This window comes from Poecile atricapillus, chromosome 1, assembly GCF_030490865.1.
Source record: "Poecile atricapillus isolate bPoeAtr1 chromosome 1, bPoeAtr1.hap1, whole genome shotgun sequence".
NCBI classification, from domain to species: Eukaryota; Metazoa; Chordata; class Aves; order Passeriformes; family Paridae; genus Poecile; species Poecile atricapillus.
Genome location: NC_081249.1, coordinates 126,965,759 through 126,985,366, shown reverse-complemented (window position 1 = coordinate 126,985,366; position 19,608 = coordinate 126,965,759). Strand labels below are relative to the sequence as shown.

Here is a 19,608-nt window from a genome sequence, read left to right as displayed (position 1 = left end):
CCCAGAGGACAAGCTCCAGGGCTCCACGTGCTGGTGGGTGCAGGGAGGAGGGGACAGGGAATAAATACCAGAGTGACTTTATTGGTGGCAGGGGGACAGCTTCCCCCTCCCCAGGGCCAGGCCTGCTGGTCCTGCAGACCCCCTTTTCCTCCTTTCCTTCATCCTCCTTCTCCTCCTCACAGAGTTCCAGGCACACCTGGCACCTGGAACCTGGGGCTGTCCGATGGCACCGCAGAGGGATCCTCATTCCCAGGGGATCCCTGAGCCTCAGGGCTGCCCGTGGGATCGGGGGGAGCTGTGGCCTCACAGCAGGGATTGGCGGGCACAGTGGGTGCCAAGGGATATCCAGAGGGACTGGGAGTGGTCAGAGGGGGCTTTCCAGCACCCCAAATTCCTGGAGAGGGGCCGAGGGGGAGTGTGGTGGGAAGCAGGAGCTGGGCCAGGCGGTAGCGGAGGTGTTGAGGGGTGCCAGGGGGTGAATCTTCAGGGATTGGGGACTGGGATGGGAACGGGGGTGAGGATGGGAATGGGGGTGAGGATGGGGACTGGGATGAGGATGGGGACAGGGATGAGGATGGGAACAGGGATGAGGATGGGGACAGGGATGAGGATGGGGACTGGGATGAGGATGGGGACTGGGATGAGGATGGGGACTGGGATGAGGATGGGGACAGGGATGAGGATGGGGACAGGGATGAGGATGGGGGCTGGGATGAGGATGGGGGCTGGGATGAGGATGGGGGCTGGGATGAGGATGGGGGCTGGGATGAGGATGGGGACTGGGATGAGGATGGGGACAGGGATGAGGATGGGGACAGGGATGAGGATGGGGACAGGGATGAGGATGGGGACAGGTCACTGCCCTGCAGCAGAAGCCAGATATCTGTGGCTGACAGAGGGAGGATTTTGGTCAGCACCTACCTCTTTCCCAGGACCCCAGTCTGGAGGGGGTCAGATCCAGGTGCCAGGGGATGGGTCTGGGGATCCCATTACCTGGGCAGGATGGGCAGCAGCCCACAGGCAGTGTGTGGGGCTCAGAGCAGGAGCGGGGACACGGCCTCTCCTCACAGCTCACCTCTCCAAGCTGGAAAAACAGGGATCAGCCAGCCCTGCCAGCCCTTCCTGGGACCCAGTGGCACTGGCACAGGCGCTCCATGGACACGGGCGTCCCGTGGGAATGGGCAGGTCTCACCTGGCAGGTGCAGCGGGTACAGGGCTGTCCCTCGGGAATGAAGCTCTGGCCGTTCTCCACCTTCCTGCCCTGGTAGTTGCAGTCTGCAGGGACCAAGGTCCAGAGGGGGTTTTGGGAGGCTCGGGGGGATTTTGGGAGGCTCGGTGGGATTTTGGGGGACCCGCCTGGGCTCGTACCCTCACAGACAGGGCAGCACCGACCCTCGGGGTGGAAGGGGTAGGAGCACACGATGGCACATTCCAGAGGCGAGCAGGCTACCGAGCCCAGCTGCGAGAGACGGGAGAGACCCCCGAGGGCCGGGCGTTAGGAACCCCGGAGCGCCCCCGGAGCTTTTCCCTGCAACGGAGCCAAAAACCGGGCTTCAGCCCACGGGGCGGGAGCCGCAAATCCTCTGGGAATGCCCGGCCCAGCCCTCACCAGGCAGATGCAGCTCAGGCAGGGATCCAGCGCCGACGGGAAGGTCTCGTTGTTGGAAAAGATCCTCCCCATGTAGGTGCAGCCTGCGGGGAGAGGGGCTCAGGCGGTCCCCGGGCGGCTCAGAATCCCGGAATTCCGGGTGCACGCTCACCTGCAGAGCAGTCGGGGCAGCACTGCCCGGGAATGCGGATGGGATAAGGACACGTCTCCACACAATCCGTGCGCTGGCAGCTCACGGAGCCGTCTGCCTGCAGGCGGGAACACCCTGACGGACACCTCGGGATTCCCAAACCCGCCGGATTTGGGGGATTTGGGGCCTGCCACGCCACGGGCATCCTGAGGGTGGGAATGGGGCAGGAGCCGTGCGCTAGGGCAGGGATAGGGAAGAGGGAACGAAGCAGAGCAGGTTCTCATTCACCTGGCAGATGCATAACTCACAGGGATCGCCTGGAGACCAGATCTGTCCAACGGGAAACTCCACGCCATTGTCATCCAGGAAGCAACCTGGATAGGATCCCTGTTTCCAGCTGTCCCATAAAACCTACCCTTCCTGTCTCCAGGGGTTCCCTGTATTCCACCCTCCTTGTTCCTAGGTATTCCCCACCTCCCACCCTTCCTATCAGCAAATATCCCCACATCCCACCCGACTTGTGTCCCACACATCCCACCCTCCCTGTCTCCAGCTGTCCCCCCTCATCCCACCCTGTCCTTCCCCACACCCCACCCCCAAATGTCCCAACATCGCACTCTCCCCATCCCCAATTGTCCCCCACATCATCTATCCCAGCATGTTCTTCCCATGCCATGCCATTCCCCTTTCCCCCAGCTTTTCCCCCTCATCCCTCTCCCTGTCCCTCCCTGCCCATTCCCAGCTGTGTCCCTTATCCCGACTCACCAGTGGGGGCCGGAGGGTCCCGGCAGGTGGAGCAGCACTGCCCAGGACCCAGGTGCCGCTGGTGCTGGGGACAATCCAGCATGGGGCAGGGAGTGAAGGAACATTCCACCTCTCCTCCCTGTGAACACGGGAATGGGTCACCTGCTGTCCCTACCATCAGTCCTGAGAAAAGCTGGGATGCCCCCAGCAGGTGCAGGGAAGCACTGGAGTATCCCTGGGGATTTCCCAGCTTTGGGGATCCTCATCCTTGGGGACATCCAGGACCCACCTGGCAGACACAGGTGGTGCAGTCGTCCCCATCCAAGCTGAACCGGGCTCCGTGTGCATATGTGCGTCCCTGGAAATTGCACTTGTCTGGGAAAAGGGAAAGGAGCGGGGCTGTAGAGCCAAGAACGGCTCTTCCCTAAAGCCCAGCCCAGCCCGGGGGTCCTCACTCCCCCAAGACTAGGGGGTTCTGGGATCACCTGGATTGCAGGAGCAGCAGTCAGCCAGAGAGGGACTGGGGCAGGATCCTGAGGGGCATTCTGTGGAGAGGCAGGAGACATTCCCGGCCTGTGGAGAGGGGCATGGGGCTGGGAAAGAGGACTCTGATTCCCCATGGAGGGTGTCATCCACTCCAGAGCATCCCAATCCATGGTTGAGCCAGGATGCAGGATGAGGGTCCCCAGGGATAAGGGTCTCCAGGGCTGGGAGGTTCCCAGGGAAGAGGGGGGATTCTCACATCCCAATCCAGCTCACCAAGCAGACACAGATGGTGCAATTCCCATCAGATGGGGAGAAGACATCGCCCTCGGCCCTGGCCACCCCCTCGTGCAGGCACCCTGTGAGCCATGGGGGTCAGGAGTGTCACCCTGGGAATTCAAGGGGGACCATCCCGGGAACTGGGGGGATCAGGAGACCGGGACTCACCGGTGCAGGTGGGGCAGCAACCCCCAGCTGGAGCAGGAAGTGGGTGGGAGCAGGGAACGGAGCAGCTCACAGTGTCACAGAGGACTCGTCCCCACTGCCAGGACATGTGGTGGCTCATCCCAGGTCGGCATGGTGCCATGGGAAGGGGTGGGAGGACAGGATGCTCACCTGGCAGGTGCAGCTCTGGCATCCCGGCTCTGTCCAGCGAGCGCCAGGCTCCCGAGGGATCCCCCGGTGCCAACAACGATGGGATGGTGGGATGGAGGTGCTGGGGGCTCCCATGGCATGTGGGGACGGCTCAGGGGACAGGGATGGGGAGGAGGGAGGGAATTGGGTACCAGGAGCTGCCACAGGGAGGTGGGGAGAGGGGGAGCCCCTCGGGAGCAGGTGGGAGCCAGGAGGGAGCAGGACAAGGGTGGGTGGATGCTGCAGGGATTGCAGGATGGGTGACGGGGCCAGGATAGATTTAGGGTACCCTAGGAAGGAAATCAGGAAGGCACAGACATCACTTGGAGCAGGCAGGGAGATGGGAGCATAGCACTCTTCTCCCCCAGCCAGGAGAAGGACACGGATACCTTCACAGGACACCCTGTCCGCACTGAGCCGGTATCCGGGGCGGCAGGAGCAGCGGAAGCTGCCGGGAATGTTGTGGCAGCTGTGCTGGCAGGAGCGGCGTGTGCCAGGCCACCGGCACTCGTCCACATCTGTGGGATAAGGGAATGTGGCAGGAGGTGCTGCACCCCAGGGCATGGCCCAGGAAAGAGCCTGGAGCACCAGGATGGGCCCTCAGCATGGCCCACACTGGGGTGAGGATGAGGTGGCAGCACTGTGGTCATGGGCTGATGGACACCTCCATCCCTTGGGATTTGTGGCATGATGAGGGAAGGGGTTCTGGCACGGTGCCCACAGGCTCACGGCCACCTGCATCCCTTGGGATTCATGGCATGGAGAGGGATGAGGGTTAAGCATGGTGCTCATACATGCAGGGGCTCAGTGGCTGCCTCCATCCCTTGGGCATGGAGAGGGAAAGGTGTGTGCTCAGGGGCTCAGGGCCACCTCCATTCCCCAGGGACTGATGGGCAGGGCCCCATCCCGGTGCTCACCCACGCAGGAATGCCGATTCCCGTGGAGGTGGTATCCAGGCCGGCAGGAGCAGCGATAGCTGCCCATACTGTTCTCGCAGCGGTGCTGGCACGGCGTGGCCTGGCATTCATCCGTGTCTGGGGGTTGGGATGAGGGTCAGGATCCCTTGGGAGCCCCGGCCGCCCCCCCCGGGACCCCGCGCACCCCGGCAGCTGCGGCGGTCAGCAGAGAGCTCCCGGCCGGCTCCGCACTCGCAGGTGAATCCGCCCTCTGTGTTCACGCACGTCCCCTCGCAGGCCGCGCTCTGGCACTCATCGATGTCTAGGGGGGATCAGGGAACGGTCAGATTTGGGGTGTGGGCACCACCAGGATGCCCACTCCCATCAGGATGCCCACTCCCATTGGGAAATGCCATTCCCGCTCACCGGTGCAGCGGACGCCGTTGGCCGTCTCGGCCATGGAGAAGCCAACAGGACACACGCGGGCGACCTCCTGGCAGCCACCATGGTTACAGGACAGGTCACAGCCATACTCTCCGCATGTTCCTGGAGGTTCTGGGACACAAACACAGTGTCCATGAGGTACCCATGCCATCCCAGGACCAGCTGCTTCCCATCCCACTCCATGGATCCCCCACGGAAGGGGGCAGTGCCGGGGAGAGGTGATAAGGAGCCACAGTCATCTCCATCTGCTGGGATTTGTGGCAGGGAGAGGGAAGAGGGCTGGGGACAGTGCCCACGGGTTCATGGCCATCTCCATCCCTTGGGACTCATGGTGTGGAGAGGGAAGGGCACCTGGCATAGCCACTTCTTTCAGTACCTGGGCAGGTGATTCCCTGCTCTCCATCCGGGCACATGCAAAGGTTGGGAGCGATGCAGGAACCACCACCACAGCCGAAGGAGCAGAGCGCTGTGGGAACAGGAACAGGAGCTCTGGCAATAGGAACAGGAGCCCACGAGCCCCCCCCAGACCCCTGTACTCACGCAGGGTGCACTTCCCGCTGCCCGGGGACACCATCCAGCCGGGACAACATCCGCTGCTGGAGCCTGGGAAGCAGATGTGGGGCCCCACGCGGCGCCTGTGGGACACCAGAGCCTGAGGCCACACTGTCCCGAGCCCCTTGCATGGAGCAAAGGTCCCAGGAACGCTAGGACAGGACAACCGGAGTGGTCAGGGTGTGCCCATGTACCGGGAAGCAGAGCATGGCAGGGATCAGAGGAAGGTAGGATAAAGTGGGACAGAGAGGGGACGACCGCTTCCCAGCTATCCCGAACACCTCAGCACGTGGTGACGGGAGAAGCGTCCCCTGGCTGGACAGGGATACGGGGAGCAAGACAGGGATGTGGGGAGCAAGACAGGGATGTGGGGAGCAAGACAGGGATGCGGGGAGCAGCGTCATGCTGGACCTGGGAAGAGGGAGGGAATTGCGGGGTGCCAGCCTCTCCGGCTGGGACCTCTCCGGCCGAGCCCTCCCGCAGCTGGAGGCAGGGATAGCCGGAGCTCGGCACGCTGCCCATCCCAGGTGTAGCTGGAAGAGGGAGAAGGAAAAGGGAGGGGATCCAGCTACCTCTCTACGGCAAAGCTGGCCGGCTTCTTCCTCGCGGGATACACCCTGCCCTGGCCGCTGGAGAGGAACAGGGACACACAGGCAGCCTGGAAGAGCAGCTCCACCAACATGACAGGCGGCTCCAGCACGTCCCGGCGCCCGCCTTCCCGCCTGCCTTCCCGCTGGCCCTTGGCCCTGCTCCTCCTCCTCCCGCCGAGCCGGGAACAATGCGGGATTGGAGCGGGGCGAGAGCGGGGGGGTCGCCAGCGGCACCCACCCACCTCCCCCAAACCCGCACGGGGGGTCTGGAGTCACCCCAAGGTTGTCCCGCTCAGCTGGGGCGAGTGGTGGCATCCCGGCCATTCCTGTCCTGGCTGTGGGCCGGGGAAGGGGGTCCCCCCTAGGTTTGGGAAGCAGCGGGAAAGGCGTCCCCCCCTCTCTCCTTTCCCACATCTGGCAAAGCTCCGGCATGGCCTCTCCCCACCCCTCCTCCTTCTCCTGGAGGCGCTGGGCTGCTTTCCCAGCCCTGCACGGGGACCCAGGCGGCGGAGAAAGGGGCCAGGCGGAGCCGGGATGGTGGGGTGCATCCAGGAGCCAGAAGGATGCTGCGGGACACCCCCGCTCCCGTGCCCCCCAGATTCCCCCCGGCCCCGTGCCCCCATCCCAGGGCAGGGAATGAAGTGAAGATTGGAGGCAGGTAAATGATTGATCCCATGGAGCAAAGGGCACTGCTGCCTCCAAAATTCCCAATCCAGCATGGATTTCTCCCCAAAAAATCCTGCCCAAGGTTTGGGATCACCCAAACAGCCCCCTTCCAAATGGAAACTACCGGGGGGGGGGGGGGAGGGGATCACAGTCCAATTTTTTTAGGAACACAACGCAACAGTGGGAAGCTCCTGTCCTAAGGGAATGTGATCCCAAATATCTGGGAGGCAGCTCCATGACCAGTGGCAGTGTATAAACAATGATCCAGCCCTGGCCAGCAGCACTTTTATCCCAAAAAAAGCAGGGTGCCAACATTGCATTGGCACCAGCACCCCCAGTTTTGGTGGGAAAAGGAGAGTGTTTCCAGAATCCGGGCTGTGCCGCTCCCTGGGCCTCCCAAAATTTGGGAACAAGCTGCTCCAGGCAGGTAAACAGAGCCCAAGGTAATAAAAGCAGCAGCACAGAGTCCAAGGTCACTCCCTGCTCCCCCAGCTCTTGGAAGAGATGTCCAAATATAGCCTTGTCCCTGTGGCCTCCTCTGAAAATAGGGGATGGAAGCGGGAGCCAGGGATGCTTCCAGCACGAACTGTCTCTGGGAGGGAAGGATTTGGGAAAAACACACATGGAATGGGACTTGGGAGCCACTTAACCAGGGGTTACAGGGGAGATCCAGGATAACCCCAAATTCCATGAGAGATGTGAAGGAGGTGGGAAACCACGAGAACTATTAATGAGCAGCCAGAGGCTGGAAAATCCAGCTTTCCCAAAAAATTCCATCACAATCTGCCTCTCCAGGCACTCACAGCGCCACTGGCAAACAGGCAAGGAACTAAAATTTCCTACACATCCAAGAAAAGCCAGAAAAATGCACCTGGAAAACAGGTGTCCCCAAGATCCCAGAGCCAAGGACTTGGATATCATCATTCCTCAGGACACAGACCTTTCCTCTTGGACTACTTTATTTGGTAAAACTCCAAAATCAGCAACAGCTTGAACTTCCCAGAACTCCCCACCCTGAGCAAGGCATGGATCCTATGGAGACAGAGTTATCCTGCTCAGCTCCAGCCTCAGCTGCTCCTCCAGCTTTGATTCCCCTTCCAAAAAAAAAAAACCAAACCAGGATCAAAAGCGAAACCAAAAGCCAAAAAACGTAATAAAATATCTAAGGACACCAGGGAAAAGGGAATTGAGGTGAGGGCATCAGATCCCAGTGGATCACCCAAGGAAAGGGACAGTTCTGGGCACAGCCAAATCTGCAGAATCCATGAATCCCAGCAGGAGATGACTGACACCCCTCCAAATTCCTAACAAGCTGCTCCCCCTGTGAGATTCCGTCCCCCTCCGGCCGCTGCTGCCGGTGTTGGGCACGGCCGGGGAAGGATTTCCCTTTGCTCCATATGGAGAGGAGGAGTAGGGAACGATCCTGAATCCTGCTAATGGATCCGGGTCAGCTCCTCTACGATCTTTATGAGGTCGTCCACGGTGGCTTCCCTCTTCATCCCGCTTCCATCGTCAATCTGCACAGGGAGGAAAAGGCATTGGAGACATTGGCAGGCGCTAAAAAACATTCCCAGTAAATTCAGGAAGGTGTGGATTTAGGATTTTCCAGAGAGGCTATAGCTTCCCCATCTCTAGAATTGGTCCAGACCAGACTGGACAAGGCTTGGAGCAACCTGGAGGTGTCTTGAAGTCCCTTCCAACCCAAACCATTCCATAACTCTACAATTCCATGATTTACTGAGCCTGGATTTCTGAGCAAGGTCCTTGAAGGATCCAAGGCCACATTCCCAAGCTCACCTGCAGGTTTGCCACCACTTCCTGCATCTTGGGCCTGCTGATGTCCAGGAAACTCTCGATCAGGTCTCCATCAATGAATCCTGTGGCCGGCTCTGTCTTCCGTTCGGTGTGGAATGATCTCCAGGTGCTGCTGTCAAGGAGCCAAATCCACAGGAAATAACACCAGCCCTGACATGATAAATGGTGGGATGGCAGTGCTGGGTTAATGGCTGGACTCTGTGGTCTCAGAGGGCGTTCCCAACTTTAATTCCATGATTTCTGAGGGCACCAGCAAACCCACTCCTACCCACTCCAGCTGGTAAGCCCCACCCAGCACAGGCTCCTGGCTGGAATGTCAAAGGATATAAGGAATGCTCAATCTTCCCCACACTCTTGATGACTTTGTTTAGCCTGTTCTGCATGTCCAGGAGCAGGTTGTACCAACTTTCTGACAGGGATGTCACCAGGCCTGCATGGGAATAACGGATATGGGAATATGGCAGGGGGTGGAGCAGGATGAGCTTTCCAACCCAAACCATTCCAGAATTCTGCATGGAATCCTCAGCCCCTGCTCCTTACCGATCATGCCATTGACAGTGCCGAAGAGCACGGATCCCTGGGTGGGTGTGGAAGTCTCTCCCAAGTTCTGCATGACCAGGGATCCGTGGCAGAAGACATTGACGAACTCTCCGAGGTGGGATAATCCCACTTCCTGCAGGTGTTGCCTCTCCTCATCTGTCGTGGCCGCGCTGGAATCCCAAACACTGCTCAGTCCCCGATGGGGGCACTCCAAAACTTTCCCTTGCTCACAAAAACTGGGAACGCTCCTCCAGTTTTCCTGAAGATCCCATCACCCCATTCCATCCCATCCCATCCCCACTCCATCTGGCTCACCTGTCCTTCTGGCACACAAACAGATTGAAAGCGTTCTCCGCTCCCAAGAAATTATCATCATCCAGGATCTCCACGGCACTCATCCAGTTTGGATTGAAATCCCGGGCAATCTGGAAGGAGCCAAGAAGGGACACGCTGTGTCCAGGTGGCCTGGCCTGGGTTCCTGCATCCTCATCCCACCCAACACCAATATTCAGGAGTGAGGCAGGATCCAGCACGTCCCTCTCTGCTCCAGGACGCAGCTGAGTAGGAAAGGCACTCCTGGAGATGGTCCTAGTCCAAGTAGCACTTGGATAACATCCTGGGAAAGCGTGGAGCAGCCTATGCCAAAGCCACTCCAGCAATTTAAACCCCCATTCCAAGTGGACACCAGGCATCCCAGATGGCACCTCCCACCCACCAGGCACCAGCTGCTCTTCCCACAGCCAGTTCCCTGGAAACTGAGGGACTCCATCCCCACAAAAACCACAGGGATCCGTGTGAAACCTTATCCAATCAAGCCAAACTCCTCCTTTTATCCCCTCCGACGCCATTCCCTGTGCCCAGAGCTGTTGGAACAGATTCCCGGCACCACTTCCATACCTCCTCAAAATTCCCTTCCATGGGTTTGTAGGCCAGGAGCAGCACAGAGCGCATGAGGTCTCCCACCAGGATGAAATCCCCCTTGGTTTTCAGGTACAGGGCCATGATGTTGTTGTAGTGGTTGCATTCCGTGCGCAATTCCTTCTCCGCTGTCCACTCGTACAGGCGGACCTGTGGGATGGGACACAGATTGGGATATTCCTCATGGGAGTTGGGATATGTTCCTCAACTGACACCTGGCTGACATCCAGATCCACAAACACACTCCCAAAAAAAGTCAGGGCCTTGCCTACCGTGCTGTTGATGCTAGCTAACAGCTTCCCGTTGAATTCCACCATGGAATACACAGCTCCCTTGACCTCCTTCTCAGCCAGGCTCTGCAGCTTCCCTGGAATAAAGCCAGGCATTACTTGGCTTGTTTATCCAAAGGGTGGGAAGTCAAGGGGGTTCAGCTGAGCTGGCCTGAATTTTGCTTCCTAAAAAACTGTTTCTGAGGGGGACAAGTGACATGGAAAGCAAATCCCAGAATCCTGGCTGGTGAGGGATTTTTGGGTTTCTCTAGGAGATAGGGGGAAAGGGAACACAGCACATACAGATGCCAACAACAGACTCCTTGGGAAAAACTGCCTGCTCCTGGGATACGAACTCTCTGGGGTCTGAGGAGCTCATCCCCGATCTCCCACCAAAAAAAGCTGGATTTTTCCAGATGAGAACACCTCGTTCTTACCATCGGAGTAGTGGAAGACAACGATCCGGCCTTGCTTGGGCTCCGCTTCCTCGGGATACACCATGGCAGTGCCCACAATGAAGTAGGTGTTGGGATCCTTTCCCAGCTTGCAGGAGACCAGGCTGAGGGCATACTCATTTTGCAGGAACTGGTGAGCATGGAGCACTGGGAGGAAAAAAAAAAGCAGGAAAGGGAGGAACAACTGGGATCCCAAAGTCCTTAAACTGAAAGCCTAAGACGCATCCTAGAGATTCCCTGTCCTATTCCCCACCAACTTGTGCCATCAAAAATTGGTACTCCCTAAACCTTATGGCTGATGTTCCTCCAGGAAAATGCTTTGGCTGAAGCTCCCATGGGCTTCTCCAGGATGGGAAAAGCTGGATTTTGGGGTGAGACAGGTACCTTCAAAGGTGTGCTGGTCTATGATGAGCAGGTTATGCACTTCCACCTCCTCTCCGAAGGATGTCTCGTGTGGAGCTGTGCTGCTGGAAAACAGCTTGCTGGTGCTCACGCTGCTGGACAAGGCCTGGGAAACAGGAAAATCCGTCACATCCTGGTGCTACTCTGGATATCCAGAGCACTCAGGCACTCAGTGAGTGGGAAAAGGGAAGGGAGAAGGGGTGGAGCAAGGAATGAGTAAAGGGACACAATCCCTGGTCCTGCAGGGCTGAGTGATTGTTGCTATCTGAGTTTACACAGAGCTGTGGCTTCCAGAGGTAGATCCTTGGGAAAAGGAAAACTCTAGAGACCACTAAGAAGTCTCTATGGGATATGGAAGGAGCAGCACCCAAAAATACAGGAACAATGGCTATAACCTCCCCATGCAGAGATCCCACCATCCCATTCCTCTCCAGCTGAAGAACTGCATTGGGCTCCCAGCTTTGGAAGGAAGGACTGTGAAGGAAAACCTGGATCAGGAATTCTGATCCCCACAGCGCAGGGGATGACCCAGCCTGGTATCTCACCTGGGTGCTGGCGCTGGGTCTGAGTGCTGTGGTGCCTCCACTGGCATCCTGCACCTCGATCCGGCTGGAGAGCACCCCGAAACACTGGGATACCTCTTGGTAGCAGATTTTCCTGTGGGATAAACAGAGCCATGTGGGTGGGAGAGCCAGGAAAAGCCATTCCAAGAGCCCTGGAAGCAACAAGACCTGTTTGTTTGCTCCTGGGATGGCAACATCACCCCAACCCTTGTCCTGTGCAGCAGAGCACCCTGATCCCAGGAATCCTCATCCCAGGAATTCTCACCTGGGCGACTCATAGAGGGGAACAGTGCGGATGTGCAGCTTCTGGATCTCATCAATGGTGCCGATGGTCAGTGTGCTGTTGTTGGCCAAGGCCAAACTTGTGGGAAAAAAATCATGGAAAACACTGGGTGAAACAGCAAGAACCTCCCTCCCCTCCATATCCCTTAGGATCAGGAACTCGCGGCAGGCTCACCTGTCGGGATATCCGTCAGAATTGAGGGGGCACATATAGTTGACCTCCTTGAGGTTGACGTTGGAGAAGACCAGCTTGTGGTTGCTGCTGTAGATGACGGTGGGGCGGTCGGAGCAGGCGAACACGTTGGTGGTGGACAAGGAGCGGAACGTCCTCAGCACTGTGGGCTGCGTGCCCAGGGTCACCTTCTTCCTGTCACTCAGCAAGCCTGGATTCAGAGGGAAAAGGGATTGGGATATGCCACAACACCTCAGGGAAAAAAGGAGTGCGGGTAAGCACATCCCAGATTTAAGAATCCATCTCCTTTTTCCAGTGTGCTGGAGAAATCCCCCAGCCCACAGCCAGCTGCACTTGAGTGTGTGGCTGAGAAAGCATGGAGGATCTTTCCCAAAAAACTGGAAAGGAAGGGAAAAGGTCACCTGTCTCAAGGCTGAGGCCAAAGTAGAAGAGAGCTCCATCCCCCAGGGCACACAGGAGGTAGTGGCTGCTCTCGAAGGTCGTCATCAGGATAGAGCGAGGGATAATCTCTGTGGGAAGCAGGAAAAGGGATGGCTGAGGTCACTCAGAACATGGCCAATGACCACTGCCACCCTTGGGAGGTTCCTACCTCCTCCCAGCATCTCCTTGTGCAGCAGCTCGAAGGACGGGAGCTTCAGGATGCGGGCAGAGATGTCAGTCCAGAGCCCGATGGCGCAGAGCGGGGACATCCCGTTGGAGTCCCCCAGGGGGGTGATGTCCAGGCAGGCCACCTCGTGCTCCATCTCTGTGCAGCTGGGACGAAGGAGGGAGGACAGGTGTCTGCCTGGATCCCAAATCCCAGCATCCCAAGAGCCCTCAGGATGTGGGCTCACCTGATCTGCCGGAGCTCCTGGGGCCGGATTTCCAGGTAGTACAAGGCTCTTCCCACAGCCACCACCACCTGATTGCTGTTGCAGGAGGCGACGCTGATGTTCTTCCCGTTGGGCTCTTTCCACTCGCTCACCAGGGATTTGGGCTCCTGGCTGACCAGTCGCACCGAGGCAGAGGTGATCTGGGAACAGAGACAGGAAAAATCATGGAAAAAGTGTTTCCAAGGTGGGTGGCACAGCAAGAACCTCTCTTTTCATATCCCTTAGAAACATGAACCCAGCATCCTGTTTGCTGATCCCATCAGCTCAAGGAAGCACTCCAACCTCTGCCCTGGATATGTCACGACCCATATGGCACCAGGAGAGCCATAGCCATGTTCTCCTCATGCTGGAATTACCTGGATCAGCTGCTGATGTGCCACATTGCCACAGAAGAACGTCTGCTGGTCATCCACAAATCCTGTGAGCTCCGTCTCTTCCACTTCCTCTCCGTTCAACATCAGAACCCTGCGCAGGGAAGGGAATTCCCATTAATTCCTGCTCTGACGTGGGGCTGAGAGTCTGGATCAGCTCATCCCACCTTTACCTGGTCTGGCCAACAAAGGACAGCACCAAGGTGTTGTCTGTCTCCCGGTGCGGATCCGACCTCAGTGGCCACAATCCTGCAACAAGGAGGCCACAATTCCTCACACAGTCCCTCACAATTCCACATCCCAACCTCATCTGTGCCCACCAAGTCCCCTGTCAGGCTGTGGAACACCTCCCACACCTTTAATTCCTGGCAGGTCGATGCTGGCGTGCTCATGGATCCCGATGCCGTTCCGGATGATCCGCAACGATCCCTCTTTGAAAGCCCCGGAGCAGGTGACCAGCTGGAAGAAAAGCAGATGGACTTCACCAGCCATGGCTGGGAAGCTCCCCCACTCTCCTCTGGGATCATGGAAATGTGGAACCCATTCTAGAATCATGGAATCCTGGAATGGTTTGTGTTGGAAGGGACCTGAAAGATCCACCAAGGCCAGCTTGGGCAGGGCTTAGAGCAACCTGGTCTAGTGGAAGGTCCCTGCCCATGGAATGGGATGATCCTTAAGGTCCCTTCCAACACAAACCATTCTGGGATTCTATGATTTTATGGACACACTCAGCCAAAAATTCCCAGCAGTGAGGAGGGAGAAGCAGGAATGTCACCTGGCCTTGGCCTTGTCTCTCCAGGTCCACCACGCACATGTCCACAATGGGCCCGAGGTTGGTGAAGGTCTCCATGGCCACCACGTAGGATCCCTGCTCGTTGCTGTCCACATTGAGCTGGAATAAATACTGGAATCAGTTTTTGTCTTTTAAGGAGCAGGACAGGGAAAGGGCAGGCAAAGAGAAGACAGGAAAATGTGTCCACATCTCCAGGTTTTGATGGAAATCAAGTCCTGCGGGAACTCACAACCAGGAGCTGCCACATACCTTCACGAGCTGGGAATCTCCAAGCCTGGAGCCAACAAACACCACTCCATTATCCAGGTAGGTCAGGCACTCAGCAATGGATGTCTGGAAAATGGGAAGAGGCAGGTGACCCACCAGTGGCACGGAAAGGTCCTGGCACACACACACACCTTCCACCACTAAGCTGTTATCCAACAGAAAAACCCTTGGCATGGGAAGGGAATTTAATCCCTCCATAAATCCCAAAGAGTCCAAGCTCCTCCCAGTGCAAGTACCAGGGGAAAAAAACCAGGAAGAAGATGTAAGTTTTAAGTGCCCACAGGGAATTTTCCCAACAGTTCAGGGCTGTGACAAACGTGAAGCGTCAACATCTCCAGCTCCCAAAATTCCCACTCATTCCTAAACGGAGCCTTTCCAGACTTGGGAGAATCCCAGGCAAGTACCAGGGATGGCCCAGGTGATTCCTACCTCTCCCAGCAGCTCCACACGCAGATCCTTCAAGGTGACAGTGCCATCCATCTGCTCTTCCTTCTCCAGGAGCAGCATGAAAAGCCGCCCTTCCATGTCTCCCAGCAAATACCGCGATCCGTTGGGATCCACACGGTTGTGGCACACGATGGTGCTTTGCTGCAGGGAAAGCAGGGAATTCTAGGATTCCACTGGAACAGCAGGTGATGCGCTCCCAGCTCCAGCATCCCACACACTCCAGATCCCAGGAGCAGACCGAAACCTTCAGGCACCAATATTCCCGTTTCTCCCCCAAGATTTTTAGCCTGTCCTTATTTCCATCTTAAAAGAACCTTTGGATGGCAATTCCAGCCCTCTTTCAGCTTGGAGCAGCACCTCAGCCATGCCATTGGTGCTTCCTCCTCCAATTAAATGTGGGAAGTGACCTATTATTCCCACAAAACCCACAAGTCCAATTGCTGTCGTGAAATCTGTAAGCCTTTTCTCCTCCGAACAAGTCTCCAAGGGGCTCATCCATGTTTTCCACTGCCTGAAATGAAACTAGGCTCTGCCCTGGAATTGTGCCCAGACCATGCATTAATTCCTAATTAATCCCATTCCCTGGGGCCCAAACAAAATCCCAAGAACTCTACAGAAAGGGGAGGCACACAGGGACCATGGAAATCCCTTGATCCCCAAAAACAGTGACCAGAAAGCCAAACCTCTGTAAGTCCAAGTAAGCGGCACTGTTAAACCACACCTGGGACAACAGGGGTTTGAATTCCTGGCTGGAAGGCCTGGGAAAGGAGGGGATTTTTGGGATGCAGTCCTGGATCCTCTCACCTTGATGATGGGAGGAGCGATAGCCAGATATTTATCCCCATTGTGGTAGGTGATGGATTCCTGTCCGATGATAATGGCGCCTCCAAAGGGCTCTGGCACTGCGGGACACATAACAAACATGAGACAACCTGCCTGGAAAACAGGAGCCATCCAGCCTGGAAAAACACGGGAAGATCTTTTACAAACAAGGCCCAACCTGCAATGACCATGGAGGCTTCGGCCTCCACATTTTCTTGCTTCCAAGGGCCTTTGTTGAATTCCTTCTCCCGCAGGGACACCTCGTATGTCTTCACATGGCGGCCCTGGGGATCCTGGAAGAGAAGCAAAAGTGGATGAGATTCCAGAAGTGAGAAGATTCTGCCTCATCTCCTGCAAAAACACCATTCCAGGGAGCTGCTGAGGCTTCCCACCTCCTCATCCTCCCTCATATTCACATGCCACCATTCTCCCAAATTTTTCCTTGTATCAATACTCCCTGAGGAAATCCCTGTGCCAAAAAAGACTGGAAAGTGTTTTTCCATTGTTTTACAACTGATACTCTGGAATTTGTGTTCCTCCGATAACCTGGGAACAAGAGGTGTAATGGAATATCATCTCCTCCTCCAGCTCCTGCAAACATTCAGGAATTCAGAGGGTTTTATCCCTGCGGTTTCATAACTTCCCAAAAATTATCCCAGCCCCTGCTGTCCTACTCAGACCAGGTCCTGGAATAATGGGCAATAAATGGAGAAAGAATCAAGGAAACAGCTTGGAAACATCCTGCTCTCCATATCAGGTCAGGATCATCTATTGGATCGAAACAATCCAGAGCTTTATGAGTCAGAACTGACATCCTGCTCCTGCTCCAAGCTGTTTTGATGTGGATCATGGAATCATTAAAGCTGGAAAAGCACTTTTCCAACTGTTCCCCTACAGGTATATGGTGACAAAGTGGCTTCCTCCATTCAGGAAGTTTGGGGGGGATCCATCAATGCCCAAATAAGGATTAATGGAGCCACTGCTGGCATGGAATTTCAGCTAAGCCTGGGAAAGCCTGGAATTGAACAAAGGAAAGCTAATCCCTTGCTCACTCAGCACACCAAAGGCTCTTTGGATCAAAACAGGCATCCAGAGAAGGCCTGGAATGCTCTCTCCATATGGAGCCAGGTGATGGGAGTGGTCATGAATCCTCTTTACACACCTGGAATCGCCTCCCAAAAATACCAAGAAGGGCACTACCTTATTTTTTTAAGGAAAGGCTCAAGTCTTGCTATGGGAAACAACTGTTTGTGGATCTTGCTGGAAAGATCCCTAAGATCCTCCTGGGGTTTTAACAAGGAAAATTCCCATCCAAGGCAGAGCTGCCCAGGAATCCTGTGGGAAAGCATTTCTTCCTCCCTCCCAGAGCTGGAAAAAGACAGCGTGGAGGAACATGGAGGAGATGGAATCATCCCTAATTCTGCCTTCCAAAAAGCCTTTGGAAAACCTTGGGAGCCCTTGGCTCCACCTGGGTTATCCATGGATAAGCAGGCACCTGGTAGACGAAGCAGATGGTGGGAGCTTGGCAGCCGTAAAGGAATTTCACGTCGATGACCTGGAGCTCTTCCAGGCGGATGTTGAAGGCCTTTAATTCCTTGTTCTCCCGATCCAGGGGAATGACCTTGAAGAGGCCATCGTAGAGCCGCAGCCCGATCATCCGGCACTCAGGGTCAATGATCCCGATGATCCCGGTCTCCGAGGGGCGGCCGATGCGATCCTGAGGGAAAATTCCAGAGAGAGGGGAAAGAAAAAGGTGACTAGTGCCAGGACAATATCCCTGAAAAACAGGGACAGCAGTTGCCAGCCCTTAGGTGAGGAATGGCTCCTTGCACACTTCCCAAAAGGCTTGAGAATTCCAGCTGGGAAGCCACCAAGGAGGAGGAGACGCCTTTCCAACTGCTACACCTGGCAGAGCTCCCACACCACACCACACAGCTTCACCACAGATTCCCACAGCACTCATTTCCCAGGGAAAATTCAGCCTCAAAAGGAGTTTAGCCTTTAATTTTCCTTATATTTAATTTGTTATTCCACAAGGTCTCCCAAGAACATAGCTGAATCCATAGGGACATGGCTTGGAGCATCCTGGTCTAGTGGAAGGTATCTGTGGCAAGGGGTGGAATGAGATGATCTCGAAGTCCCATCCATCCCACACCATTCCAGGATTCCATGTGCTGGTTTAAATGAACCCGTTCCCATTCCCATTGGGAAGAAATCCTTCTCTGTGAGAGTAATGAGGCCCTAGAACGGATTTCCCAGAGAAATTGTGGCTGCCCCATCCCTGCATGTGTTCCAGGCCAGGCTGCATGGGGCTTGGAGCAACCTGGGAGAGCACAAGGTCTCCTTGCCCACAGAAGGGAACTGGATCAGCTTCAAGGTCTCTTTTCCAACCCAAACCATCCCAGAATTCCACGAATCCTCCCAGAGACCAAGACCAACTCTGGAAACGTCCTGTGACTGCAGGTGACCCATCCCAGATCCAGCAGCCAGCAAGGAACCACCAAGAGAGCAAGAGAAATCCAACACCCTGCTGCACCAGGAAGGCAGAGCCACCCCTAGGGAAGGGAATTCCCATTCCAGGTGCTGCATTCCCCCTCACCTGCACATTTCCATGGGCACGGGTGATGATGTCAATGCTATCCCCGTTCTGCTTGTATTCCAGGATACAGGCATTGTACTTGGCCGTCAGGATGAACAGCAAATCCTTGCTCTCCCCCTGCCCAAAGAAACACGGACAATGCAAATTCCAGGGGCGGACATTCCCATCTCACCCCGCCCAGGTGAGCACAGCTCCATCCCTGCTCTGCCAGCACCCACCTTGGGGCGGAAGAGCTCCATGACGGCGGTTTTTCCATACATTCCCACTTCCTTGACGGGCCGCAGCCCCTCGGCTGTCACCACGTAAATCTCCAGCCGGGTGTTCTTGGCAATCAGCAGGTTCAGGTCCTCCGCAGAGGTGAAGTGTCCTGGGAAAAGAGGGAAGGAATCCCAGAGGAGGGATCAGCTGCTACCTCGGAGTGCCGGGCTGCACTTCCACAACCTCCCTGGAGCATCCCAAAATCCCGGCACCCTGCTAAACACCCTCAGCAACTGCTTTCTCTCAGCCTGCACACCTTGTATTTTCTGCAGAAATGCTCTTCCCACTGTCTTTCCTCAGGAATCCTCATTCCTGGGGTCTCTTCCCACCACAGCCAGCACCCCCAGGGCTCTTGAGGCTCCCATAGCTTCCCCAAATCCCACTCTCTCTCACTCCTGTTATGGATTTCTGAAGTACTTCGATCTTTCCTCTACCCCAAAATCCCCCAGTACCCCTATACTGTCATGCAAATATCAAATAAAAAAGTCCTCCGGTATCCCAAAACCCTCCGGTAAACCAAAATCCCCGGTGCCCCCAAACCCCCCCGTACTCCAAAACCCACCCGTGAACCCCACACCCCGCCCTGCCCCAAAACCCTCCCCGTACTCCCAATCCCTTCCCGGTGCCCCAAAAGCCCTCAGGGACACCCGGCGCCCCCCGGCACCTCCATCCCCCCCGTGTCCCCAGTACTTCCAGCCCCCCAATACTCCATAATCACCCGCCCCCCCAAAACCGGGTGTCCCCGTCACCCACCCCCCCCCCGCCCCGCGGTACCGGTGACGCAGCCATTGACGGCCGTCGGCTTCTGCGCCGTCACCACGTAGTTGTAGGACATGTTGGGGGAACCGGGAGGTCCCGGGGGGGCGCGGGGGAAACCGCGGGGGGGAACGGAGAGCGCGGCCTCTCTGCCGCCGTCGCCGCCACTTCCGGGAAGTGGGTGCACTGGGCCCCTCTAGCCCGCCGATAAGACTCGGGAGGAGGAGACGAGAGGAGCC

The 19,608-nt window shown here is 56.6% G+C and overlaps 2 protein-coding genes across 6 annotated transcripts; both read right to left on the bottom strand.

The window, feature by feature from the left end:
• Nucleotides 1–72: 72 nt before the first annotated feature.
• Nucleotides 73–6,689, bottom strand: VWCE (von Willebrand factor C and EGF domains). 5 transcript variants are annotated; one of them, XM_058829396.1, is made up of 21 exons: nt 6,064–6,689; nt 5,480–5,574; nt 5,316–5,405; nt 4,922–5,050; nt 4,701–4,817; nt 4,517–4,633; nt 3,989–4,117; nt 3,582–3,889; nt 3,414–3,507; nt 3,243–3,325; nt 2,969–3,056; nt 2,773–2,858; nt 2,505–2,622; nt 2,048–2,069; nt 1,761–1,945; nt 1,610–1,692; nt 1,369–1,459; nt 1,193–1,275; nt 994–1,084; nt 856–889; nt 73–801 (listed from the first exon to the last, which is right to left on the bottom strand). In XM_058829396.1, the coding sequence occupies exons 1-21, from the start codon at nt 6,171–6,173 to the stop codon at nt 177–179; spliced, it is 2,778 nt and encodes a 925-aa protein (XP_058685379.1). In that variant the 5' UTR covers nt 6,174–6,689; the 3' UTR covers nt 73–176. The 5 variants fall into 5 exon arrangements, with proteins under 5 accessions (XP_058685379.1, XP_058685377.1, XP_058685381.1 ...); XM_058829394.1 differs by having other exon boundaries at nt 73–889; nt 1,761–1,857; nt 2,028–2,113; XM_058829398.1 differs by having other exon boundaries at nt 73–889; nt 1,761–1,782; nt 2,028–2,113.
• A 999-nt stretch (nt 6,690–7,688) lies between these two features.
• DDB1 (damage specific DNA binding protein 1) lies at nt 7,689–19,547 on the bottom strand. Its single transcript, XM_058829607.1, has 27 exons — nt 19,388–19,547; nt 18,574–18,722; nt 18,356–18,472; nt 17,252–17,473; nt 15,935–16,049; nt 15,739–15,836; nt 14,917–15,075; nt 14,470–14,553; nt 14,203–14,319; nt 13,784–13,886; nt 13,601–13,676; nt 13,413–13,521; nt 13,018–13,196; nt 12,774–12,937; nt 12,586–12,693; nt 12,167–12,374; nt 11,975–12,070; nt 11,692–11,803; nt 11,129–11,252; nt 10,727–10,891; nt 10,293–10,387; nt 10,000–10,170; nt 9,418–9,527; nt 9,103–9,272; nt 8,890–8,992; nt 8,545–8,668; nt 7,689–8,264 (listed from the first exon to the last, which is right to left on the bottom strand). Exons 1-27 carry the CDS (start codon nt 19,446–19,448, stop codon nt 8,181–8,183), a joined length of 3,423 nt encoding a protein of 1,140 aa, XP_058685590.1. The 5' UTR covers nt 19,449–19,547; the 3' UTR covers nt 7,689–8,180.
• Nucleotides 19,548–19,608: the final 61 nt, after the last annotated feature.